General features: G+C 51.8%; 1 protein-coding gene across 1 annotated transcript; it reads left to right on the top strand.

Moving 5' to 3' along the window:
* The first annotated feature begins 1,660 nt into the window (after positions 1-1,660).
* PNPLA2 (patatin like domain 2, triacylglycerol lipase) lies at positions 1,661-26,253 on the top strand. Its single transcript, XM_080593859.1, has 9 exons — positions 1,661-2,053; positions 13,633-13,865; positions 14,043-14,108; positions 16,914-17,123; positions 18,007-18,067; positions 18,954-19,121; positions 19,539-19,671; positions 20,143-20,265; positions 20,914-26,253. The coding sequence occupies exons 1-9, from the start codon at positions 1,867-1,869 to the stop codon at positions 21,176-21,178; spliced, it is 1,446 nt and encodes a 481-aa protein (XP_080449985.1). The 5' UTR covers positions 1,661-1,866; the 3' UTR covers positions 21,179-26,253.

The following is a 26,253-nucleotide window of genomic DNA, read 5'->3' as shown; positions in this document are numbered from 1 at the left end:
CAGTTGCTTTTTGCCAGCTTGCTAGCACCAGTACCCAGGAAGTACTCAACAAGAGATTACTGCTTACAAGGCTTATTTCAACAACCCGTTTCAATAGTGCAGCAATAACCTCCTCAGACAGGTAACACTGAGAGGTAACCACTCGAGGCAGAGTGGTGTAAAAAACTAAGTATGAGACTGCTACTGAGAACTAAAGTGAAACTAACCTCATTATTGTCACAGCACTGTTTTGTTTTCCAAACACAGTAGGAACCTTATGTTTTGTGAAATGCTGACAAAAGAGGAAGCAATGTTAGCTTGAGAACAAAGCTGTTCTTGTGGTTGCCAGTGTTAAGGAGGTTTCTGCAAACAAGGTTCAGTTCAGCTTTAACACAGATTTCCTCTAAAGTCACAGACCAGTGACTAGTTGTCCAGCTGCACAGTTCTGAAAAGTACAAGACAATGTTTTCTTTGGATTTGGCCACATGGAAAACATCTTTCAGCATCCCCAGAAGAACAAGGTGAAAGCACTATGATTGTCTTGGTGCTGAGGGGTAAGAAGGGCCTTTAAGAGGGAGAAGGCTCAGGTGTCCCAATACTCACCTCTCCAGGTGGAGGAGATGAGGGTTGACAAGGGTCATATAAAGATGCCCAACATAAGGGAGGAAGGAAATTGCAAGAACAAGTAGAGGTTTGAGAGGAAGTCAGAGAAGGAGGGTTATGAGGTATAAACAGGGAACCTAAGACCTTTGAAAGGCTGCTTCCAGTGGAAGAAACAGGAATGGGGCTACCTTGATGAATTTCACTAACATAATTAACAAAACTCCTGTGGGGAGGAAGGCTTAGTCTGAGAGCTCTTAAGGACAGGTGTAACCCTGAATGAGGTCCTTCTCTTGGTAGAAAATACTTTTACCCTATATTGGTGCTATTAAGAAATTATTTATGCTCTTTGTACCTCCAAGCCTCCCTCCTGGTAATAGTTTCCTTACCTAGAGTTGAGCAGCTGCTTCTCTTGCCATGCTGAACCTCTGATGTCCCTGTAAACGTTCACTTATCTAATGAATTGAATGACTAAAGTCTGTCTCTCTGATGACGAGAGGATCATTCCAGCTTCTGAGATCTGTGCTGATCTGGCAGCACTGGCCTGCAGCCCTGCTGTGAGCTGATATAACACAGGCTTGTTTGGAAGCACTAATAAAACTTGCAGTCACTTTGGTGAAAGGTAAGCGACTGCGTTTTGGTGAGTTTAGAGGCAGGCTCAGGAAACTGTTAGGACTGTTTTGCTCTGTTCTTGTGCTGTGGAAGCCTCCCTCTGGTTCCTGAGCTCTCTGTGAAGAGAAAAGCTCAGCGTTTTCCCGTCCTATTGCCTGTATCCTGCTCTAGGAAAGCAAAACATTGTATTAGTGTGACATCCCCCCAGCTGGGAGCAGAGCCCTCCAAGACCCAACGCCTCTGGTGAGGCACCGAGGTTGGGGCGCTAAACCCTGGGCCCCCCATCTCCACGGGGGGACCAAAGGAGGGGGGGAGGCTCCGGGACGTGTGCCACGGCTCACCAGGAGACACTTCACGCTGTCCCCGGGGCAAAGAGGGGTTCACCGGAGGAGGGGTTGGAAGGAGGAGCCGCCGCTTGCCCTCCCATTGCTGCCCGCTGAGGGGAGGCGGCAGCACCGCCCCTCAGCCCGGCCCCGCAGCGGCCCGGGGGCGGGCCGCCGGGAAGGGGCGCCCCATAAAACCGCGACGGCGGGCCCCGGTAGCCCAGTGGCAACCCGGTGGGTCCCGGTAGCCTTCGTCCTTTCCTCATCTCCAGCCTCTCGCCCCCCCGGCCCGCCCCTCGGCGGCGGTGGGGCTGTGAGCGGGTCCCCCCCGCACCCTCCCGGCGCGGAGGCCATGTTCCCCACGGACTCCACCTGGAATATCTCCTTCGCCGGCTGCGGCTTCTTGGGGGTCTACCACATCGGCGTGGCCAGCTGCCTCCAGGAGCATGCCCCCTTCCTCGTCGCCAACGCCAGGAAGGTCTACGGTGCCTCCGCCGGGGCGCTCACCGCCACCGCCCTCGTCAGCGGCGCCTGCCTCGGTAAGGGAGGCCCGGGGGAGGCTCTTGGGGGTGGCTTTGGGGTCTTTGGGGGGGTCTTTAGGGTCGTTGGGGGCTCCTTGGGGCCCCTGTGGGGCGCCCGTGGGTGCGAGGGCTGCCTGAGGTGCACCAGCTGCCCTGGCGAGGCCAGCCGGCTGACCCTTCAGCCTTCCCTCCCTTCCCCGTCGTCGTTATTATGGTTTTTTTATTGTTGTTTCTGTCATATGCCACCAGCAGGGATGGAAACAGCACCCTGCCTTCCTGCTGGCTTCTTCAAAGCACGCGTGGTGCTTTGTTTTTAGGGGGTTTTGCCTCGCCACTCGCGCCGTCAGCTCTCTGCACCCGTCAGGTGGAGGCCAAAGGGGTAAAAACGCCCCTCCGAAACGGGTGGCGGGGGTAAAAACGCCCCTCCGAAATGGGCCCCCTGGGAGGAAGGAGGTGGGTGCTGCCCCGCGGAGCAGGTGGCTGCCGAGGGCGCCTTGGAGAAGGCTCCTCGCGGTAGGGAAGCAGCCGAGCGGTCCCATGTTGACCCCCTGGTGTAAGGGGAGATCTGTTTTTGGGGTCGGCTGCGTGAGAGGCTGGCCTGATGAGGCGTGGGGTGAAGAGACGTCGACCTCTCACTGCATGGGTGTGGGCTTTTGGGCGCTGTGAGCAGGAAGCGAAGCAGCCGGAGCCGCCGTGCAGCGTGTGTGTGTGCGGGTTAGAGCCGAGCGTCTCCAAGCACAGCATCCCCAAGGCTCTAGGAAACCTCGCTTTATTCTTAGCGCTGTTATTTTTGGAAGAGGGCTATTCCTGGGACCGAGAGGCACTGGGGAGCTTTCTTGTCCTCTGTATGAGCTAGACCTTCAGTTTGCCTAAGTGTTATCTACATTCTTCAGTTACAGAATAATTTTATTTTTATTTTTTAAAGTGGGCACGCAATGTAGGTTCTTCATGCTTCTGGTACAAATGGGGAACAAACAGCTGAAGGTGTGTGGTGCCTCGTGTTGTTTTGCTCGCCTGGCAGCATAAAAAAGCTGCTGGCTGTCAAGTTCAGCTGGTTTACGTATGGGGGGTGGGGAAGCCAACAACCCCAGCAGAGCTTGTTGCCCTTGGAAGTTTTTATTTTGAGAACAGCAAATACAGACAAGCGCCTTAAATGTGAAATGAGGGATGTGATGCGAGGGGATCAGGTGCATCTCTTCAGTCTCAAATAATTCATCGGTGGAAAGGCTGTTTCTGAAACAAACATACGAGCCTGTCCTGGAGCAAAGTGAAACCAGAGCTGTTTACTGCTTGAACTCCTCTCGCCTTGATCTTTCAGGGCACTCCCTGTTCTTTGGGGACAGGTAGGGTTTTGTGATGTAGCCTTCATGCAGCAAAAGTTATCTGTGTGGTTAGGTTTGAACTTTCCCCCTCCTTAGCGTGGTGTTTGCAGGAACGACCGATGGAGTGGAGCCGCTGCTTCTGGAGCTGGATGGGGAGCTTTCACCAGCTGCTCAAAGCTCAGCCTGGGATTTCTGCCACAGTGCCGGCTTTCCTCGGGGACAAGGGAATAGACCTCTTCTAATCCCTTCTCCTGCAGGGGTCTGTTTGCTGCCAGGGACTTGGTTGCTTCGCTTGCTGTTGCTTGTGTTGAAGAGGCGACTGCACAATTAGCCTCCTAACTGGGAGGGTCCCGGGTTGCTGTCAGAGGTGTGGCACCGACGTGAGACAGGCTGACAGCAGTGCCCGAATCCTTCGCCTGGCTCAGACACCAGTGCGGTGTTGAGCAAGTCTCTTATCTTGTCTGCCTTGTTTTTGCTATTTATATGTCCGGAGCATCCGCAGCCTCCCAGAGGGCAACACCCAGCCTGGTAGAGAGCTTTCTGTGAATCGGGATTGGAATTATTCTTCTCGTCCCTGTGAGGAGTAAGGGGAGGCAGGATAAAGGGGACTGAGTATGGGGCCACCTTCTGGGCGGCATTAACTGCCCCCTCCTGAAAGAGGGCAAAAGATGTTGTTTCAAGCCAGCAAAGGCTTGGATCCTGGGTGCTCAGATTATGTCTCAAATTTGAGTGCTCTGGGGCATTTTATTTTATTTTTTTTCTAGCTCTCCATGTGGCTGGCGTATGTCTTGGGTAGAAAAAAAGAGCAGAAGGGCGGCAGAGCTGACTTGTGAAAGTAAAAGCAGACGGGGTGCCCAGCTGGGGCACGGTATTGCTGCACTTTGTCCCTGTCGTAAACCACCCTGACAGCGCAGGCCGAGGTCCAGGGGTTGGGATGAGCTCACGGGGAAGAAGAGGTACAGCTGCAGCCTGTGCTGGCCGAGCAGTTCATCCTAGTGCAGGCTGTTGGGGCATCCTGAGGATGTGTGTGTGCAGCTAGTTTCTCTTCATAGCAGCCCGGGAGCTTTCAGGCTCATGGCAGCCATGCCCTGGGCTCTCTGCTGCCCTGTCTGTCGCCCGGGAACTCTGAACGCCATCTCCGGGTGGATGGCAAGCAGAGGGGACTCCTGCTGCAGCCTTGCTTATTTTGGCTGAGTATAGATAAGGCTAGTGCCTTCCTGCACCTGTACTTGGTTGTGACCTCTGCGATTCTGCTGTGCAGAGAAGCAGTTCCTGGGCAGGAGTGGAAAAAACTTTTTCCTTTGGGTTTTCTTTGGTTTTGATCCTTTGAGGCACTGACCAGAGAAAACAGAACCTTTCCTGGACTTCAGAGCCTAAGATTCCACTTAATGTGCCTCCTCCAGCTTTTTTCTTCTTTTTAAGCACTTTACTACAGGTTGTAGGGATCTTGGATGTGTTCTCCAGGGCTGCAGCTGGGGTGTTGACCCGCGTTTGAAGTGCTGTCTCCAGCTTTGAGGTTCTTCTGCATGTTGGCATGAAAAAACATGGCTATTTTTCCATTAGTCATGTGTGTGGATATCGAGGTGCACTTGTGTGTTTACAAGGTGCTTGATCGTGTATGCTACGGTGTTGGAGCATGAATCACCTCTTCTCCAGAGGGTTTTCTGCGAAATGGGCTTCTGTGTTGGCTCTCGGGGCTGTTGGAGCCTGGCCCGCTAGGAAATGCACCTTTGTGTGCCAAGCAGGCGAGAACTTTGTGCTGGCTTTGCAGCCTCCTCCTTACACGTGCCTTGGATCTTGGAGCTCACCTGGACGAATAAATCCTGAGGTTGCTGGGCCTGGACGAGTACAAGCAGCTCATGTGGCAGCTCACAAGGCAGCCACCAGCAATGCCAAAACACAGCCAGCGTTGGGTGCCTTCATCCTAAACACAGAGGAGGGGGCTGCCCCCATCTGGGGGAGTCAGCAGCTCTCCTGAAGCATGGATCTCCTGAGTCCTGATCTCCTAAAGCATGGATCAGCCATCGCAGTGTCAGCAAAAAGGGTGAGGGGATGCTTCTAGCACCGAGAAGGCAGCAAGGAGGCCGTACCTCTGCTAGCCAGAGCCCCGTTGCTTGGGGGGTTCTTGGAAAGTTTTTCCTAGGTCGATCACAAACATACGTTTGTTTTTTTTCCCCTTGGTATCTAGCCAGGCCTCTGTCCCAGCCTTGACCCGGGATGCGGTACTCGTTATTTGAGTCAGGTTTGCTCGCTGCCTGTTGCCGTATGACCCCCAGGAGCAGAACTGGGGGTTCTCTTTCCACTGGGGGACAGAAGGGGTAACCCCTTCTTTTGCCTTTAGAAATGGAAACCTCTCTCAGTGAGCGGCAGAGACGTTGTTACTGATGGGCTGCTGGAGTTTAGGTGCGTGCAGAGGCTTAAAGCCTGATCACAGGTTATCTCCTCTGCGTGTGTGGAGTCTAGTGCCAAATCCCAGATTGAGGGGAAATAAATCAGCTTAGTTTCTATGGAGCCCTCAGAGCACTGCCCGTTTGTGTTGGCCAAAGCGTGCATCGTGAGGTCTGCCGGAGGGCAGTGCACGTGGTGCCGCCTCGGGTGGCTGTGGGAAGAGATCTGTGGATCCCACCTCTTCAGTGGGAGAAGGGCTGCGTGCGCTGAGTGTGGATGAAACGTTCCCCAACGTGGCTGGAGGTAAATCTGTCTTAACTCTGCTACGCTTGCCGTGTTCTGTGCTTGAAGATGGCCGTGCGAGGGGTAGAGAAATGGCATTTTGGTTGGCGCTCCTTCTTTCTGGAGCAGGGAATGGACAAACCTCCTTCTTACGGGGGCTTTGCAGCTGATAATCGTGCCAGGACCCGGGGCTTTGTGCTGCCCTCTGGTGCTTGCCCACGCCTGAGGCCGCGATGCTTCGTGGTGCCACTATGGGCCGGGTCTGCGTTGGTGCCTTCTGCCTGCAAAACCCCCACCAAGCTTCATCAAGTGGCTGGAGCAGCTCGTGGCTGTGCTGTGGTCGGAGTATTTCCTCCGAGAACCAACCTTCCTCTTGGTAGGATGCAGTCTCAGGATGGATGCTGGGTTTGGAAGCCAAGGATTTAAAGGACCGAGCGCTGCTTTCAGGTCGGATCTGGCAGTGGCTCTGTGCTGCCACTCCCATGGGTTGTCTCCTTCTCCGTCCTGAGACGGGGAGGTGGCGGCTGGGGGTGTAAATAAGTCGAGGAGCGCTTTACGTATGCAAATCGCAAGAGCTGCTCTTGCTGGCTTATTTGAATGTTGCTGATTCAGGGCTGGGCCTGGTGAGAAAGCTCTTCCAGCGCATCATGCGCAGGGTGCGGGCTCAGGTTATGTCAGGCACGGAGAAAGTTACAGCCCTGTCCCAGAGCAGGCTGCCGGCACAGGAGGTGTCTCCGTGTATCCAGCCAGCCGTGTTAAGTCGTGGGACTGCTAAAAACTTTAAGGGACCAAACCAGCCGTTTGGCTCCTCGCCATACTTCAAAACGTAGTAAAGCTTGGGTGTGTGAGAGCGTCAGGGGGATGTTGCTGCACCTCTTGCTGCCCTCCCTGCTCCTGCACCCTCCGCCTTGCAGGGAGCAGCTCCTGTCCTGCTCCCGGGGCTGCTTCCGAGTCCTGATGCCCAGGAGCAGTGCCTGGGGGCGGCTGCTGCTGTCTGTGGAGGAAAGGTAACAGCAGCCTCCAGATAATCTTGTCGTGGCTCCCAAGGAATGCCGTCTGCCCCAAATCGCTTCCTCGGTAACTTTGATCAGACTGAGATCCCTCCTAGCACAAAATGCCCGTGCCTGCCTCCTGAGCAGTGCTTTGGAGCACCTCTCGTCCCCCCTGGCTCGGAGGGAACCTGCTCTGCTCGTGCTGGGGCCGGTGGGGAGCCGCTCAGCAGGGTGAGGTGACACCGAGCGCGTCCCAGTACGATGGAAGGGCAAAGCGGGCACAGCGAGCAGGGGAGGTGCTTGGCGTGGGACGGAGCAGTCGCTGGCAGCGCGGGCGTCAGGAGCGGGGCACGATGCAGGCTCAGGGCCAGGGGTGGACTTCAGAGCTATTCCTTTCATTCCCTGCCAGGGCAAGACGGTGCTCTAGTAGCAGCACAAGTGTACAGTGGGGAAGGGAGACAGGCCGTCCTTCCTGGGTGACGGTCAGCCACGTCTCTGGTGAGCACAGAACTGGCAGCAGGGGCTAGACCAAAAAAAAACCCCACTGAAAGCTGTATGCAGGTTTACACGGGGACCAGCCTCGTGCTGGTGAGCAGGAAAAGCCAAAGCTTTTCTCTCCTGTCCTGTAGCACGGATCTCTCCTCTTCCAGAGCATCTCACCCCTGGTGGCACCTCCACGGGGAGGTGGGAGCCGCCCTCGTTTGCTGGGTGTGAGTTGCCATCCTGCAAACTGGCCCTGACGAGCGAGTAAGGAGCGTGCAATGTCGTGCGTGTGGGTGCTCCTTGCGCACCAAGTCCTGCTGGGAATAACCCCAGGAGGCCTTGTGTTAGTGGTCGTCACCTGGATGAACAAGGCAAGAGCGGAATGTGGTTCCCTTCCTGCCTACGTGCAGCAGAGGAGAAAGGCAACTTCACAGTCATGCAGCTGTTTTTGGTCCATCTTTCTCCTGCCCGTTCTCTCTCTTCTCCACTAGCTTTCTCCTGCTAGGTACTTGCTTTAAAAAAAAAAAAAAAAAAAAAGCCCAGCATTGTGCTGGCCCAGGGCAAGCAGCAGGGATCCGAGCTTCACTTCCCTCTAAGGCAATGAGCAGCAATGCAACGCTAATCCTTGTATTAGGGAATTACAGGGGGGGAAAATTAGGCTAGCGGTGACTGCAGCGATTGTGCCAGACAGTAATCCTGGCTGCCTGCCTGAGCTGAGCCTTCCTACTGATTGCTCCCCAGCAGGAGCCGCGCTGTTGTCTGGTTTGTGTTGCGAGAGCAAGCGCTGCGGGCCTGCCTGCGGGAGCAAAGCGGGCGCTGGCTTGCAGGGCATCAGCTGCCTGGTGAGGCTTCACTGTGCCGGCGCTTCCCTAATGCCGGTGCAAAGGTTCAGCCAGGGCGTAACCACGGCTGGCAGCTCTTGTGCCCGCTCTCCCAAAGCCTTTTTGCTCGTGCCCTGAACGAAGTAACCTACCTCAGACGTCCTGGGGGCTGGCACGTTGCGAAGAGGGAGGCTTGGGGCTCTGAAGCAGCTGCAGGCGGTGGGGATTCACGGCGCCGTCCTGCTGCGGGCTGCGTCTGGGCTCTGCGACGCTGAGCTCCGAGAACCTGGGCCAGGAGGTGGTGTGGGACCAGCCCTTCCTGCAGTAGCTGCCTCCGGCTGCAAGAGCTGGCCCTGCTCGAAAAGCTGTCCCTTTAGGTGTCTCCACTCGCCCCACCTGCGAGGTGAGAAGAGGGGTTATTTGCCAGCCTGAAAGGGGCCTGAGGAGTTACTCCGATTTTTTTTGCTACCTCTGCATCACAAAAATGAAACAGCTTCCTTCCTGGCTGTCATCTGGAGCTGAGGCAGCCGAGCTGCTCCTTGTTCTCTGATGACAAAATAGTAGGAGAGAAGGAATGAGTGGAAACTTATAAATCACATAAATGCTCCTCACAACAACAAAAATGAGGGAAGTCCCAAAGAACAACCTGTTCTGGTACGTGTTTCTCAGTGTTACCAGCTTACAGGGCGATGTGCACAGGTGGGAAAAGGACCAGTGCCACTGGGGGTTCTGGTGCTGGCCGCCTTCTCCCAGCCCCAAGCATTTAAGAAGGGTTTTTGTGTGTGTTAAATAGTGGCATTTATACAAATTCGGCCATGTAAGGCAGAGATTCCTCCCCCCCACGGTTTTAGGATTTCACACTGAAATGGAGGATCCGTCAGTAGCTTTGGATCACACATCACCTGGAAGTGTTTTACGGGGGCAGACCACAAGTCGTTGTTCTCGCTTCATTTCCTGCTGGCATTAATCTATCCCTCGGGCCCCCTTTGACATCCCTCCAGCCTCGCTGATGGGATGAGGACACCCCGGGTCAGGTTCCCGTTCCCTTGGGGCAAGGGGTGGAAACCAGGCTGCTGCAGCATGAGCACGGGAGGAGGAGCAGGAGCCCAGCCGGGCGGCGGGGATCTTTCCTGGGCTGAGGTCGGCGCCCCCAAGGCCTGGAGGCGTCCCTGGATCACCTGCACGCTGCTATCTGCTGCTGGCCCTTCTGGCGAGCGAATGGGTGCCGAGGAAATGTCCAATAAAGCGCTCTGGGTTAATTATTTTCTAGCTGTCAGCCTGCAGACTTTTCTTTCGATGTCCCTTGTTTACAGCTCAATGTTTTTAGGCTGGTGGCGGGACTGGGCTGTACCCTCTCCGGGGAGAGGCCGGGCAGGAAAAGCGCGCGCGTCGCTTGCTCTCAGCGCGGAGGCAGGCGCAGGAGCTGTGCGTGCTGAGCTGGAGCAGCCTGGGGGTCTGTGCTCGGGAGGGACGTGGGGCAGCTCTCCTGAAACCTGTGCTCGTCACGAGGGGCTGGCTTTTTGCTCCTCCACGGCACCGCTCCAGCTGAAGCAGCAGCAGACAGGCAGCCAGACTGCCTTGAGGGAGGTAACACCGGTCAATTCCTTCCGATTCCTGAATTTGGGTCTGAACAGGGACCTACCGACGGGAAACGCGAGAGCTCCACTGATGCTCAGCTCTGGGAGCAAAATGCAAAGATCCCAGCTGGGGGCTCTTGCAGGGAGCATCTGACCCTCGAACCTCGCTCTGAGCAGGTGGTGCTGGAGGGGTGTCAAAAGCACCTGCGCTTCTTTCTGCCGGTTGTCTGCCTTTCAGAGCTGTCCCTGCATCCATCCTGCCGCTGTCCCCTGTCCCCCATCCCCGTCTGGGTGCCTTTCCTGGAGCCCGCGCCCTGTTTACCACCCAGGGAGCGGGAATGTCCCTGGCGCAGGGGGTGATCTTTGTGCCGATGTGGAGCTCTTCCAGGGGGAGCCGTGGTGTCACGGGGAGCCGCAGTCATGGGAGCTGCCGGCTGGAATGTGCAGCGTGCCCCCTCCCTCTTCGGCCTGCGCTGCTCCTATTTTTGTGCCTGTCTTAAGCTCTTTTTTTCCACTTGAAATACTTCATGGGTCAGCCGTCCTCCTGCTGGCTGCGGGATGGTTACCGGCGTGGGCAACAGGCGAGCGCCGAGGTGCCCTTGGTGCGAAACACAGAGGTCAGGAGAGGCCCGGGGCTGCCTGTCCTCCCCCAGCAGGTGTGTTGGGCACGACCGATGGGCGCAAGAGCTAATTCTTTAAGGAAACCAGTCTCACCAGGACGATACACTCATGTAAAGCTGGCTTGGCGTAGCTTAAAAATGAACTGGGATCCTGCAGCTGCATACAGGGCTCTTCCCCTGGGCAGCCATCCACTGCCCCTTGTGGCTGCTGCAGAGGGATCCCAGGCCAGAGGTGGCCCAGGTGGCCTCCCTCGTGCCACGTGAAATATTTCTCATTGATACAGGTTGTGTTTGTTTAGAGGGATAATGGTTTAGTTAAGTCTGTATGGGGAGAAGCGTTGGATAAATTGGTTGGTGGGAAAAGAGCTGGTACCAGCTGTGGGAGGTTGGCAGTGCTCCTTGTGATGCACCCCAAGAGAGGAAAATAAACATTGTGGTTTTCCCCGTGACCTGAGTCATCAGATCCATCAAAAACCAAACTTTTCTGTGGACTGGAGTTGGCACAGGATTACCCCAGCAGGGGCAGGCAGTTTGTGGCTGACTCCTGCAGGATTTTTCTCTCTAGCACCTCTCTCATTCAGCTGCTCCCTCTGGCAGACTCCTTTAAGTCCCATCACTACCAGAAAAGCTATTCCAGGAAAAACCAGCTCAAATTCTGTTCGCTCTCTCACCTCTCCTTTCTCCTCCCGAACTTATTTCCAGGAGGGCTTGCCATCTGTCATGGATCTAGCTGCGTAAACCTGACTCCTCTGGCTGAACCCTCAGCTGGCCTTATTTCCAGGAAAGCCGGTGGTGCTGCAGATCGCCCTGTGCCTTCCTCATCCCACGGAGCTCCTCTGCACTCGGTTTCGGTGCAAGCGAGCCAACAAGTCCAACAAGATCAGAGGTGCCCTCAAAGTGAAATACCTGAGAAGCTGCTTTTGCACAATCTGTTTATATGCACACATTTAAAACAAACAACAAAAAAAATTCAAAAAAATCCAATTGCTAATTATCAATAACTCTTATTTTGTCCCCAGTTCTCCCATGTCCCCCTGTCCTGCTTGGCTGGGTAACGACGACAGAGAAGCAGCTGGAGCTGAAGTCCCTCCTCAGACGCTGAGACAGTCTGTTTCCTGGCATATTTGGGACTTTGTTTTGTTTTCCCTAAGTAACTCCCAGCTCAGATTTTTTGCTCAGACGTTAGTCATAAGCTCCGTATAACTGCAGTTGTTCCCAGTGTCGCTGTCGCATCTCTGCACGCTGAGGTGCCAAGTCTGAAGGCGAGCTTCTCTGAGCACCATCCCTGAGCCGCCCTCCCCAGCGTGGCCCTGCGAGCGGGGTGTCCCCGTGGCTCAGGCTCCCACCCTATTTATTACTGGGGTTTCAGCAAGGCCAGCAGCTCTGTGACGCACTCCGTGCAGTGGGGCTTCCAGGGCTCGTGTGGCCAAGGTGCTGGAGTGGGATCCATCCAGTTTTGGGCTCTGCTGCAGGTTCTTTGTGTGTATTTCTTCCTCTCGTTAGGCACAAAGGTGTCTTAGGCACGGAGTGCTAACAAGTTGTCATTTCTGGCTGTTGTCCTTCGTGTTGGGAAGGATGTCGAACCGTGCAGCTACTATCTGGAACAGGCTGGGCTCAGTGGCTTACTGCTAATTGAGTAAGTAAGATCAGAATTAGGCTGCTAAACATTGCTTTAGGAAAGAGCAGAAGACTGGGATTATAGGGCTAAAAATTGCTTTGGAGAGGGGAACTTGGATTTTCCGCTAAGTTGCTACCTCACAGTACCCAAATCCTGACCCCAGAGCCTCTGGTCGTGGTCAAGGGTCTCATTTGGTGCTCGCTCGAGCTGCTGGTGTCGCTGGCTTTCCTGCGCACACAGTCGCGTTAACAGGCTGCCTTAGTGGAAAACATGTTGCTGGCACACGTGTATTGCAAAAGAATGGGATGTGTCAACACCCGCAGTGCACTGGGGGTGGTGTTTCCCTTATCTCTGTTAACCTGAGTCTAACTCAGCTGCCTCCTTTGTGCAGTCACAGGGCTGAGAGGGACAGGGAGCAAACCAGAGGGATTTCAGGTTGGCTGGAACTGACAGCAGCTTTCATCTTTGCCCGAAAACCAAACTGCAGCTTGGGGAGAAGATTTAATTGGTGAAAGCGTGGCTGTTTCCCCCAGTTCCTTTAATTCTTGCCCGGATACTTTCCTCACCCGTGTATTCCCTGTGTCTCTGGGATTGCAGCGACTGGTGGGTGCTCAGAGGAGTCACTGCCCCGTGTCTCACCACGGCTCGGGCTGCGTGTGGAAGCAGCAGTCAGGGTGCGCAAAGGGCAGCGTGCTGGGCATGGAGGGTTTGGCTTGGGGTGATGTTTTTGTTTTGTTTCCTCCCTTCCCTCCTTTCCCACCACGAGCCCTGATGCTCTTGCCAGGCTGGGCTCCTAGTGACCGTGAGATACTGGGCTTAGCAGGCGTGCAGATGTCCCTTTTGTGCTGAGGGGGTGTCTTCTCCCCTCCAAACCCAGCTGGGTCACTGTGTGGAAGTGTAAAGCAGGCGTGCTTTTGGGAATCCTTGCCATCGGGGCCTGGTTTAGTGCTCGGGAGTCGGACACGGGTGGGATGGACACCAAAGCCTCACCAGGGGGCTCGAAGTCCACCCCTGTCCATAGTGTCTGTTTTGCTACCTGAGACGTGAGTGATGCTACCAGCAGAGCTGTGATGATCAGCTGGAAAGCAGTGAGATTCCTTTTTTTTTTGGTGCTTTTGCTTATGGGCAAATGTCTATTAAAATGAAAATACCTGTTTTCTGTCACTGGCTTTTCACCAGTCCTTCACAGGCCAGTCAAGCAGGGCCTCCTGAGAAAGCGTGAGGCCTTACCAAGATGCATGTGATCTTTGCCGACTTTGTATAACGTGTGTAAGACAAGGGTGGCTGTTTACAGTGTGGGAGTGAGAATGCAAATGCAGCAAGCTTCTGTGACTCTCCCACAGTGCCTGTAATAGCCACGCATCTCGAGCTGTATTGGCACGTAGGGAGAAACCTCTGAGTAAAGCTCTGCGTGAGGCTTTTCTACGCCTTGTTTTGTGAAGAAGGCTGGTTTTGCTAGCGTTTCACGGGGCATTTTTCTTCCTGTCGTTGCAGGTGAGGCTGGTGCCAGCATTATTCGAGTGTCGAAAGAAGCACGGAAGAGGTTCTTGGGGCCGCTCCACCCATCTTTCAACTTGGTGAAGATCATTCGGATCTGCCTGTCCAAGACCGTGCCGGACAATGGGCACGAGGTCGCAGCAGGACGTTTGGGTATTTCCCTCACGCGGGTGTCTGATGGAGAAAACGTCATACTGTCGGACTTCCACTCCAAGGAGGAGCTCATCCAGGTGACTGGAAACTTCTTGCAGAGGGCTGGGCAAGAACTGCAAGCTGGTTTGTTTTGCCTTGGACTCCCAATGTCCTTCGTAACGTAGTTTAATTCTCAGCATGTGCCAGTACAGTTCTCAGACTAACTCAGTAGGCTTTGACGTGATTCTTACATGCTGGATCTCTTTCTTCCCCAGGCCTGTGTTTGCAGCACCTTCATCCCTGTCTACTGTGGGCTGATACCTCCAACCTTGCGTGGAGTGGTAAGGCTCTTAAGATATTTCTTCATTAAATCATGTGCTGATGAATAAGAAGGCAGAAATGCCATACTCAGTTTTGGTAGTCCTCTTTTGCCCGTCTGCTAGCAGGAACTGTTGTGAAGAAGCATGAGAAATTCCCAGGTAAACAACTTCAGCAGTGGATATGTCTTCTTTTCCAGTCCTGCAGCTGGCTAAAAATGCCCCAAAGGCTTGATGGTTTAACAGGACAGAAATATACAGCAATCTGGGCAAGTGCTGGTTGACGTAGCAGATGGTTCCCCTGGCTCCTTGTTACAACCCTTTCCAGCACTGAGGCTCCAACCCTGTGTGCATGTGGAAAGAACTTGGCTATAGGGTAGAAATCGCGATTGTAGTCCCTCTTCCGTGTGCCTGACACTCTTTGCAGAGCTTTAACAAGTGGTGCTGATGCTTGGCCTCTTTTTCCGTGACATTCTTCCTGTCCTTCCTATGAGAATAATGTTCTGCTGCCTGCAGGAGCTCCTTTTAGCTTCCTGTCCAAGAACGTCCAGAGCAGTTTCTCTCTTTTTGTACGTTGATGTTAAAAGTGAAAGCACTTGAAAGCTGTGCAGAGCTGGATCATCTCTGGATATAGAAGTCATGGCTGAGGGTCTCGGCTGAGCTTGGACTGCCCTTGTGCTGCATAGGTTAATGCACCCACTAAAAGGCATTTAGTGCAAACTAAATGTTTGTAAGCTGAACAGCCGAAAGGAAGAGCTGCTATTAACGTCTGCGTGCCTTGGTTTTCGCACAAGTGACCTGACCGAGGTGCTTCAGTCTGACAGGGCATCAGATCTGCTCCCACTACTGCCAGTGTCCTGAAAGCGAGGTCGGTTCTGCTCCTGCCTAATATCCGAACAGGCTGTTTTTGTGTTGTGCAAGCATGTTGGGCAGGGAAATGATCTGGAGGAAACGTTCAACGTCCAGCCCTTCAAAGTGACAGAATCAGTACTGGTTTGGCATGTGCTCAGCAACCACGGGCTGGGGTTTTGTCCCACAGCTGGTGGGAATGTAGCAGCGGCTCTTGCACGAGACCTCCTTGGTGCTAACCGAGGTGAGCCTGGCTCAGACAAAATCACAAAACTCCAAACCAGGGTCCAACACCAGGGTTTTTGGAATTCGCAGCTGCCTGACTTCTCATGTCAAGTTTCCTCGTGGGGAAAGGCGGTGGCAGCGGGAGTATGTGTGTGAGGAAATCAGTTTTCACGTCTTGCCCAGAAAATAAGGATCCCTTCTGACTCTGAAAGGGCATATGGTGAAGGGAGAGGCTACAGTAGCTTGGGTATGAGCTTAGGAAAGGCTTTGAAACAGGACTGTGTGATTCCTGGCATACCTGTGATGACTGTGTTTGCCACAGGACATACTGACAGGCCAACTCAAATCATGAGGACCAGTTTTCAAGGCAGTGTGATTGTGAAAGGTATAATGTACTTACCCAAATCCTGCCTTCCTCATCTTTTTCCTGTGTTTACTTCTCTGAGCTCTAGCAGCCTCGTGGAGGGGATGATGAAATAAATGGGTGGGAGGGAGAGAAAAATGATTTCTCAAGTACCAAGAAATGAACGGGTCAGTAACTGACCTGTTAATACGTCTTCCAGCTGTGAGCTGTCTATGGCACGTGAGTGAGGTGAACCCTTAAAAGGGGTCCCTGGACTGGGGAGGATATAACACCTCGAGTCGGAGCTCGAGGCCCCAGCCTGTGGTTCTGATGCTGCTCGGGGCTTGGCGAGAGGTTGGAGAGTGGTCAGCCTTGGGCTGGCTGGAGGTTTGGGTAAATCCAAAGAAGTGGCAGCTGATCTTGAGTGAGAAGCTGTAAACTGCATCACCTGGGGGGCGATGGACCAGAAAGCAGGCTCTGCATGTTTTTTCCTTGATTTCCATGCAGGCTTTGCTTTGCCAGGCTTTGCTTTGCCAGCCTTTGCTGTAGGCTTCTTTCTAACAGTACGTTAACTCATGCTGCCACCCTCAGGGAAATGTAGGTTTCTGCGTCCTTACCACAAACTAGCTGTGTCTTAGCTCAGTGGCCAAAACACTCAGATCTGAATCTTCTTTAAACAAAGCGGGTGTCTGGCACTATGCTGCCTGCTCTGCTCTGTCCTCTGCCACTCTGCATGGCGTGGTCTTTCCTTGCAGGGGGCGTCTGTCTGTCTCCCCTAGCTGTGTCTGTCCTTCCTGCAAGGGGAATGCCCCTGTGTTTATAGTACATACGTACAGAATGTTCTCTGATAAGAGGGTGCCTGTTAGGAGCAAAACCCAAGTCCCTTATACTCTATCACGCCAAAGCTAGCAGGTTCCAGATGTGTTGGGATTGCTGCTCAGTTACCCTGCTAGAAACAAATCAGCTGCTTTCATTCTTAGTTAACCAACTTGCCGACAGTGGGGACCTGTGTCTGAGCTATTCATTTTAAAGACGGGTAAAGAAAAGTCTGATGGCAGCGTGACAGCTTAGACCAGTGCTAATTGGCATTGCAGGTGGCTGTTGGTGCGTCATACTGGATGGCACTGAAACCCCACAGCAGATACGTCAGCAGTCACACAAGTGAATTTTGCCTTTCTCCGTGAACTCTTGTGACCAAAGCACTCAATGCTAGGAAGAAAGGCACATAGCAAATGGAGGTTATAAATAACACAGCTGTGCTGTTGCTGCTTTCAACTCCTCTGGCACTGGTGGCTGTTGCCCATTCTTGCCTGAAGTTGTTGGCACAGATGTGAGTAGGGGGGCAGAGTATCTGCTTGAAGCCGCTTGATCAATTACAAGAGTGAAGAGCGATTCATTTCTCTTTATTTCAGAGATACGTTGATGGAGGGATTTCAGACAACTTGCCCCGATATGAGCTGAAGAACACAATCACGGTGTCTCCGTTCTCAGGGGAGAGCGACATCTGTCCTCGGGACAGTTCCACCAACATGCATGAGCTGAGAGTAACCAATACAAGCATCCAGTTCAACCTTCGCAACCTCTACCGCCTCTCGAAGGCCCTGTTTCCTCCGGAGCCACAGGTGAGATTCCTGGCAGTGCCCAAACGTGGGGACAGCGGATAGATGCTGGCTGTCCTCTGCTCTTCAGGAGCAGGAGGAGGATTGCAGACGCTTAGTTTTGTATCTCTTGCTTGTCTGTTTTTTCACCTTGACATTTAGCAACCCAGCGAGCTGGCAAACCTTGAGCATCTGCACAAGGTCGTGTAGGTGGCTTGGTTTTCTTTTGATACTGTAAGATTTGGAACTCAGGTGCTAGCAGTTGCTTGGAAAGTATTCCCACATGGCTGTGTGGCATTTGCCAGGAAGCCAGGCTCGCTTCTAAACAAGGACGTATCATCCCTCAGAACCAATGTGCTCGTGATGTTTTTTAAGGTCGCACTGGAGCTGCCAGCCTGAAGCCAGTGACTGTCCCTCCTAAAAAGTGCCACTGGAACAGGTGGCACTGCAGACAGCTTTGCATGCTTCTGCTTCTGAGCAAATACAACCTTAGCCCTGGCATTTGAGCATAATAAACATGCATCCGTGTCCTGAATCGCTTGGACAAGTTTTCTGCTGCCCCGTTCCTAGTCTTAGCTGGCTTTATCTGTGAACACAGTGGCCCTTCCTGGCATCTGCAGGGAAGTATTTTGGGCTGCTTATCAGAGTGACTCCCAGAAGGCTGCCCACAGGAGCGTCGGCTCTAGAGGGGGAAATGAAGTAGCTGCGACTCTAAGCCTGTACTTGGGTAGGATTCCAGCTGTCCCTTCCAACCTGAGTTACCCCGTGATTCCCATACCCAAAGCTTCCACGTTACACCTCTTCTGCTCAAAGCCAGAATTCTCTGAAGCCAGCACTGAGCTGGGTGCTTGCTCTGCTCAGCCAGGCAGTCTCCAAATGACCTGCTCTTGCCTGCCTCTGCCCACAGGTGCTGCGGGATATGTGCAAGCAGGGCTATCGGGATGCGCTGCACTTCCTGAAGAAGAATGGTAAGGCGCTGAGTGTTTGTGGGGTGCACTGAGTGTTTGTGGGGTGCACTGACCTGCTTCTGTGCCAGGCGTGGTGGCGTGGCTTTGAGGCCAGTTACTGCGTGTATAAAATGTGTGAGGGTAGAACTGATCAAGGTGCGTGCCTCGGATACCAGCATATGGGATTTCCATCGGTGAGTACATTTTAGCACTGCAGGAAGCAGAGTTGGAGTGGACACCTTTTCAGTGCAATGCAGTTGAAACCACACAGTGTGTGCTCAGCGCTACAGCAAAGTTGTTGGGCACCAGTGCCATTTGGAGCTTCAGCAGATACCCTACACCCTTTCGTGTGCAGCCAGGGTATGTGTCAGGAAGCAGAGCAGTGCAGAGTGCAGGCATGCTCTCAGCAGTCTCGGGAGCCTGGCAGTTTGATGCTGCTCTTAGACCTTCTGGTACGCAAACCTCAGACTTCCTTATCTCCTTGACCTCTTGTTGCAGTCTGGGTGTGTGTTTGATGCCACCTAGTGTCAATTTCCAGCAGACCGAGCACGGTTTGCTTTGTGGCACATACCTTACGGGATAAGAGCAGTCATGAGGCTCTGGATTAAGCTGCAGGAGGGGAATTGAAATTGGTTACTGGCAGAGTATATAGCAACAAAACCCTGTGAAACAGCACCCTGCAGGATGTGGAGGTGAAACGTCAGAATTTCTGGTGGGGAAAGAGAAGATGGGCTTAAAGCAGCCGGTTCTTAACTCATTGTGGTAAACATTACAACAGATACAAGCTAAAGAGGCTCGATGTGATGTCTGTCTGGGTGGCGAGTGAAGTGAGGACTAACATTTTAAGGGCCATGCAAGACAGGGCAGCTAATTTGTATCATCCTTATGATATGACTTCTCTTCTCAGGTCTCCTTCATCGTCCGAGTCCTGCACGTCCTCTCCTTGCCATAGAAGCTCCCCCAGGAGAGAAGAAAGAGGAAGAAACAGAAGCTGAGGACCAGTCAGAGGAAAATACAGCTCTTGCTGTTGTTGAAGACCACATCTTTGAACACTTGCCTCCCAGATTGAACCAAGGTATGATCCAAAGGAAGAAAGCCCTGTCAGTCTTGCTGTACTGCCTGATCCATGTCAGAGGATCGCTTGGATGTGGGGTATTGTTTGTGGTGGTTATTTTGCTGCACCCAGGGATTGAACTGGTCCCCACAGGTGGTTAGTTGTAGTTGGAACCCCTTAGATAAAGGTGTGGAGGCTGAATTGGGAGAGGATTCTCATTTGACACTTCTGCATGGTAGCACAAGGACAGGATCTTGATACTTGTTCCTTTGGTAACCTGATAAAATTAAAAGTTGCTGTGCTCGGAGAATTGCTATCCTGAGCGAGACTTCCTTAAGGAGTGGGAGGTGGGGAGAGAAGCCGGGTAACTTATGGGATACGGCAAGGAAAGGGATAGTCCCACTGCAGGGGTTCAGTCGTGTTCTCTTCTGTCTTCAGCTCTTATGGAGGCTTGTGCGGAGAGAAGAGGTCTCCTGACTGGTATCACCAACATGCTGCCTATACGTGTGGCCACGGCAATGATGGTCCCCTACATGCTGCCCCTGGAGTCTGCAGTCTCTTTCACTGTCAGGTATGCCTTCAGCTGTTTCCTCTGGTGGTTTTCTTCCCCGTGCAGCCAGCTGTTTGTGGGAATCTCATGAGAGGTGTCTCTCCACTGGAGCGAGAGTAGTTCCAGTCGCTTTCAGCCCTAAACTTACACAGCTGGGAAGGCAAGTCCATCAGACCTGTTCTTAGTACAAAGTACTCTATAAAAAGTTTCTGGAAGGAGATTGTGATAGGAAGGCTTGGGAGAAAAACATTTTGCCAAATCTGAAAATGGATGGAAAATACAGAAAGAGCAGATTCAAAACTTAAAGAGTAAGTCCTGGGCTGTTCTCGTCCTTCACAGCTTCTCCCCCTTAATTCTGTGAATGGTTGTGTAAATGGCTCCTGTTGCAGTTGTCACTAAAAATCAGTAACCGTTCATAGGAGGCAATACTGTTCCTTTCTGTCCTTTCCTTTGTGCACGCTCAACTTAGGTTTGTCTCCTGTCTCTTCCCAGGTTGCTGGAATGGCTTCCAGATATCCCTGAGGATATTAGATGGATGAGGGAGCAGATGACTGAAATCTGCAACTATCTTGTGAAGAAAGCCAAGAAGAAACTGGGCAGTCATCTTTCAGCCAGGTATAGCTGCTTTCTCCACAGCCCTGTTTTGGAGGAGCACTGTTTCCACCTTCTGAAAGGTGGCATCTTCTCCATTGGAGCAGAGCAGCTAAGATTAACCAGAAGGATTTACTGCCCAACTTCAAACACAAATCTGCTCCACGGTCTCTTGGTTTCCTTAACTGTTGGATAGATGCAGCATGTGGTCTACTTCTTCCCATTACAGGGCAGCCCCTGTGATGAAGCTGTTATTATTGCAATAGGTTAAAAGACGGAAGTCTAACTAAAACGATACGCTAGCTTATTCCACTCTCCCTTTGTAGAAGATAGGTGCTTGTCTGCATGGCATTTGCCAGCCCAAGGTTCCCTGAAAGTTCCTTCATAGGGGTTCTTGAGTTCAAATTACTTTTTTTCTTTTTTTGGGGATGAGAATAGGAAACTGTATTACAGTTGTGGGCAGAGGGTCCTAGCTGTGATTCAGGTGATGGCATGAGGAGGCGATTATTTCCACGAGAGCTCATGGTCTGTATAAACAGGAGATGTGAGCGGGGGGGCTACAACTGCAGCCAGTCAGTGGCAAAACCGAAACAGCTCTGCAGTTCTGGAGCTCTGCTCTGGTGACCTGCTCAAGTCATCCCACATCTTGATTCTCTGCATTCTGTCTTTCAGGCTTTACTATCACCTTGAGCTTGGAGGGCCCCAGAGTCTGCCAATTTCTTCAGCACCTGCTTGTGGCGAAGCAATGCCGATGTGGATGAGAAGCAACCGTTCCCTGTCCGACGTCATGCTGAAGTGGGAGGAGTACCAGCGCCAGCTCATGCTGGGCTTACTCTGCATCAACGTGGACATGCAGGCCTCCCTCTTCCCTCGGGAAGGGTTTCAGATAAAATTTCCACCTCTAGACTGTGCGAAAGAGTGCCTGCCACTCTTCTGAGCCTGCTGCCCTGCGGGGATGGGGGTGGGTGGGAGGGGAAGCACATGCAGGGTGGGACCAGTCTCATCCCTTGGCAGCAGGCTGCCCTGTGCTCATGAATATGCTGCAAAGGGGATTTCCCCGGGATGGAGACTGGTGGAATTGACTGTAGCCATTTGTTGCCCCCTGGGCCAGGCAAGGGAATCTCTGTTCAAGGATGCAGAGGCTGATTCCTTGCTCCAGACTTGTGCTGAGGCCTGGCCGTTGCCCGTGGCCGTGCTGATGCTGACCCAGCTGGGCTATCCCAAATAATGCACTTTGAATTGCCGTTGGCTTTTTACCGCCAAATAATCAGGATGTAGATGACGCTCTCAAGTTCACGTAGCTTTTAGTTTCCTTTGGATTTTTAGAGCATATTGGTCTGCTTTTCTTGACTTGTCTGACATACCTTAGCTCTTTGTGCTACTGGAAGATGAGGTAGCCTCTTGCCAAAACAGTTTGTCTTAGGGCTTCCAAATCTCCTCTTGACTTTATTATTTGCTGAAGCCAGATCCTTTTTTCTGTCCCTTAACTTCATCCCCACTGGAAGCCAGAGCTGGCCCTGCTGTAGACTGCACTGGGACTGCAGAAATGTAGAAGACTTGTGTATTCACCCTGATTCATATTATCATTTAATCTCCCTATATGATTTTCATCCTGATAGAACTTTTGCAGCTTGAACTTGAAGTATTAAATGTCACTGAGCTTATTTGAAAGAAGTAATCTAGACTGAGATTTTTTCTTTATGGAGTTTGAGGCCCCATTCCTGTCACTGTGAATGGAATTAGTGTGGGATCACGCTGGAAAAGCTCAGTCTGACTGTCTCAGGATTAGTTTAGCAGCTGACACTGGGGAAGGAATGTGAAGTGTTTGTAGGAAGGTGAGATGGTGCGGGTCATGTTATCTCTGAGAGGTTTGTGGTGGAGTGTTGCAGCAGGTGTTGGGTAAGTGGCCACCTTTGACAGGGGTTGGGCTTCGCCCCTTAAGGGACCATACAACTGAAGGAAATTCCAAGTGGGTGCCACGTAAGGGACCTCCTGCCAAGCTGGGGCTTGACTCTGAGGATTTGGGGTGAGAAGGATGTAGGCTTGCAGTTACATCAGCCTTGCAGTTTGCCTGTCTTGCATGGTGGCTCACAGGCTATGCAGCTGGCAATAGCAGGAGCGCAAGAAGCAGAAGTGAAGTCAGGAGCGTTGGTGCATGTTCAGCCCTCTTGGAACTGGCTGCACTTGTCTTGTCCCTTAAAGGACCAGAGCTAGTGGATGTGCTACAGGGCAAGACTCTGCCTTGCACGATTCTGCCTTCTCAGTGATGGTCTAGTAGTGACTTGCTGTGCAGAAATGTTCTCTGCTCTTCCCAGGGTGAGATATGGCTTCCTGTGGGGACTGCATGTACTTCAACCTAAGTCCTTGCACTATGACACAAAACCAGCTCCTGGTAGCTTTTTCTGCAGTCTTGCTGCACGAGGCGTCTTCTACCTCTCCTAGCACAAACAGTATGCAACTGGCCAAAGCAAACTTAGGTTCTCTTTCCTGGGGAGCAGGGCAGGGTGTCTGAAGCTGATACATAGCCTGTGTGCAGAGTAGTCATTTATAACGCTCTCATTTCCCTCTTGGATGTGAAAAGGGAAAATATCCTCAGAAACACTACTAGTAGCTGGAGAAAGTAGTGAATCTACTCGATCACATCTTCCTGAGCAGTGTGGGTGAGGTGGTGGGTGCTGTCTCCTACCAGCACAACTGTGCACTGGGTGCGGGTTTGAGTGTTTGCAGCAGAGGCTGATAAGCATCAGGGCTCTCCCGCAGTGGCCACTGCAAGCTGGGAGGCAATAAATAGACTGGGCAGCTGTGGTGCTGACCGACTGTCCGCAAGACGCCAGTGCAAAGACAACTTTGTGACTTAGAATGTCACCCCACTGTCCTTCCTGGATGTAACCTACCTATGTAACACAAGGGCCTGCACAGCTCGTGAAACAGGCCTGCACTTAGAGTCAGATTTATTCTTAAGCTTCATGTAGTTAAGGCAACTGGGGAACAGGGGAGTCACTGGGGGGGGGGAGAGAAAAAAAAATAGGATTCTGAAACCAAAATGGGAGTGTTGGGTTACAAAGCAAATCAGTCTTGTAATTTCCTAAAGCTTGTGGGAAAAGCTGACTGCCAGATGGACGTAACTGTAGTGGAGGTGAACCAGCAACAAACTACTGTCAGTTTGTGAGAGAAGGATAAATTTGAGAATTGGCATAAAGAAAAGGGGGTTATTTTGTGGTTTGCTGTGGGGGCTTCTTTTCTTCTGCTGCTCTGGACTATCTTCTTAGTTTGCTGAATGCCTATCTCTTGTTCCTAATGCACACAGAGCAATTGGCAAGAACACATAGATGTTTAGTGGCGTGAAATTAAAAGTTTTTCATCCAGAAGCAAAACGTCTGTTGAAGGGCAAAGCCAGATGAGAAAATCTTGTGTCTAGAAGCTGCTGCCCTCTTGGCTCTGCTTGGTTTGTGTTAACGTATGGGTGGAGAAAATGATGCAACTATTTTTATTTTTCTTATCCCTTCTTCCTGGACTGGTAAAACCACTGTATGATTATGTAAACCACTGAACTGTGAACCAAATTCTCTTGGCAGTAGTGTGTGCTAAGAAATTGCAGCTTGGCACCCTTGTTCCCTGGATCTCCTCAGCTTTCCTCTTGCATATCAGAACCACCTCGGCTGGTGGCCCTGTCTTCCAGCACTCAGATCCAGGGGGCTTGTTGGTTCTGGTCCATGCCTTTCAACAGACTACCTGCTGTGGCTGGTAAAAGGCCAGAATTTCATTCTGGTTCACCTCATCTGTCGTTAGCTTATTATATTAGCCTCTCAAAGAGAAGCTCCTATGCACTGCTGACTTTAACCACAAACCAAAGCCTGGCTTTAATTGTAAAGGTCTAATTCTTCAGGGAGGAAACTCCTGCTTTCCCTATGGTAATTTGCAGGGTGTGAACGGATACTTGGGAAAGCACCACTCTGTATTAACCCTCTTTTTGCCTGTATTCACCAAGTGATGCAGTGGCTGTTGTGCGATAGCTTGTTGGCTTTAGAGATTTAAGCTCTGATAAAGGAAAAGCAGATCTGTCAAAAATAAATACCCCTTACTACCCTCCTCTTCCTTAAGAGAAGTTTCAAGCATTTTCTTGAAATTCTTGCTGCTCACTGCTGCAGATTGCTAAGGATGAAGAAGTTAGGAAAGGTCTTCTAGCTAGTTGATGTAGGAAAAAGGGCCATGGCTGCTTTTGAAGATTAGCATTTTGTTATCCAGTGCTGCCTTGTCTAGATCAGACCCCGCTTTGAAATAGCTGGAAGCCTCTTGCTAGACTCTGTATTGGACCCGGAGGTGTCTGTTTTGATACTGCTAACTTGACTTATTCAAGCGTTTGTTCTTTGTATACCTCATGGCATGTGTTATCTTCAGGTGAGCAGATGCTGATTAACCTGCACTCATCAAGTTCCTCTGAACAAGGCAATCATCTGCAGCAGTCAGTCCTTCAGCAGAATGTGTGGCAGGGAAGCCCAGCAGGTGGTGGCCAGGGCCTGTGCTCTCCTGTATGTGGTATTTGAGAGGTCAGGTTCCTTGACCAAAAGTTCATCTTGCAGCCCACATCTGAAATCCGTGTAACATTCACTTGAACTCTGCAAGAGTCCCAACTCTTGCAGTTTCCACTGGTTTGCATAAAGGGTCTGTGCATTCAGGAATCCACTTTCTTTTTCTCCTTCCTGTGACACGGTTACTACTTGCTGATTTTAACAAGGCTAACAGTGAACCTCTCGTGCATCTAACCAGTCCCTAACCTATACAACACCGTAGTTGTTTGATGTTGTGCACAACAGTGTGTATCTATGGCATGCTCTGTAAGCCACCACGCATGTGTGGTATGTTGGGCTTGGTTTGCTGCCTGACCTACTCTTAATAGTTTTGCAAACTGACTTTTCAAGAGGTAGGAGGAAATATTTCTGACCACAGTCTGTAGGACCTAGAAGTTGGTTTCTCGTGACTTCCTGGGGGGGACTGTGTACCTGCAGCACTCAGACCACGAGAATAAAAGAATTGTGCTGTCTGCCCCCAAGTACTTACATATCCCCTACTGTTTTGTCCATTTTCTTAAAATTAATCTAGTAATCCATTTTCCAAACTTTCACTCCTTCCCTTGAGAGAAGAGCTCTCACTTCCGCCAAAGTGGTTGGGGGAGAAATATCTACAACTCCCTGTGTGTGCGTCTGCTTTCCCTAGGGGTTCATTTCTGCTAAATACCTGGTGGAGGTGGTGGGTTGCCAAAGTCAAGGGGTCTTGCCAACAGTTCTCTCAAGCTGTTTCCCTCTTCCCCTTAAATTGCCGAGAGAATGGACCATCGCACCTGGCTGCCACGTCAGCCAGTCAGTTCGTGCCAAACTCACCTTGTGCCTTTACAGTGGGCTCTGGCCTGCCTGCCCTCTGTGTCCCTGTGGTGTCTGCCTTTCTGAATGCAGCAGTACTTGTTCCCTTGCCTTTTCCTCCTTCCCCTTGCCCCTCCACGGGGCGTTGTTCCCAATCCGTGGGGAGCTCCACTAGGACGGTCTCTAACTGCATCCACCCTCCTGTGTGGGTCCACCTCAGCCCTCCTGCAAAGGGAGGGGGAACCTGTAGTTCCAAGCAGAAGACGGAGAAATGTAACTTAGTAATAAACACATTTTAATTAGGGGGCTTTCTCTTGCTCTGGGGAACAGCATCTTAAAGCAGATTTTTGAGCTAAATGTATCCTGCGATTCTGCTGCTGTCGCAGAGTTGGAGAAGACCCTTAAGTACACAACGCACGTGGAAATCCTATGGAAATTACTCATGTCAGAGCAGCAACTTGACCAGCAATAGTATATGCAAGTGATGTTATTTACATAGCAATGTCTTTAGTGCTCACAGTCACTTTAAAAGTTCAGTATTAAATTGTTGATGCTTTTTTTTCTCCTGTTTCCCTTTTTCTAATGTTTTGCTGAAGAAAATGTAACTATTTATTTTGGCAGAAATATATCTTCTAATAAAAACTTTCTCAATATA

This window comes from Anser brachyrhynchus (assembly GCF_964034855.1).
Source record: "Anser brachyrhynchus genome assembly, chromosome: 5".
NCBI lineage: Eukaryota > Metazoa > Chordata > Aves > Anseriformes > Anatidae > Anser > Anser brachyrhynchus.
The sequence above is the reverse complement of the archived record's forward strand: the minus strand, read 5'-3'. Positions and strand labels throughout refer to the sequence as shown.

What these genes read in the sequence shown, in the direction of transcription:
- PNPLA2 (XM_080593859.1), top strand. Translation starts at nt 1,867, where the DNA reads ATGTTCCCCACGGACTCCACCTGGAATATCTCCTTCGCCGGCTGCGGC. An exon ending in CTCCAACCTTGCGTGGAGTG is followed by an intron (nt 14,109 to 16,913) that starts GTAAGGCTCTTA and finishes TCTTTATTTCAG; the next exon opens with AGATACGTTGATGGAGGGAT. An exon ending in TGTTTCCTCCGGAGCCACAG is followed by an intron (nt 17,124 to 18,006) that starts GTGAGATTCCTG and finishes CTCTGCCCACAG; the next exon opens with GTGCTGCGGGATATGTGCAA.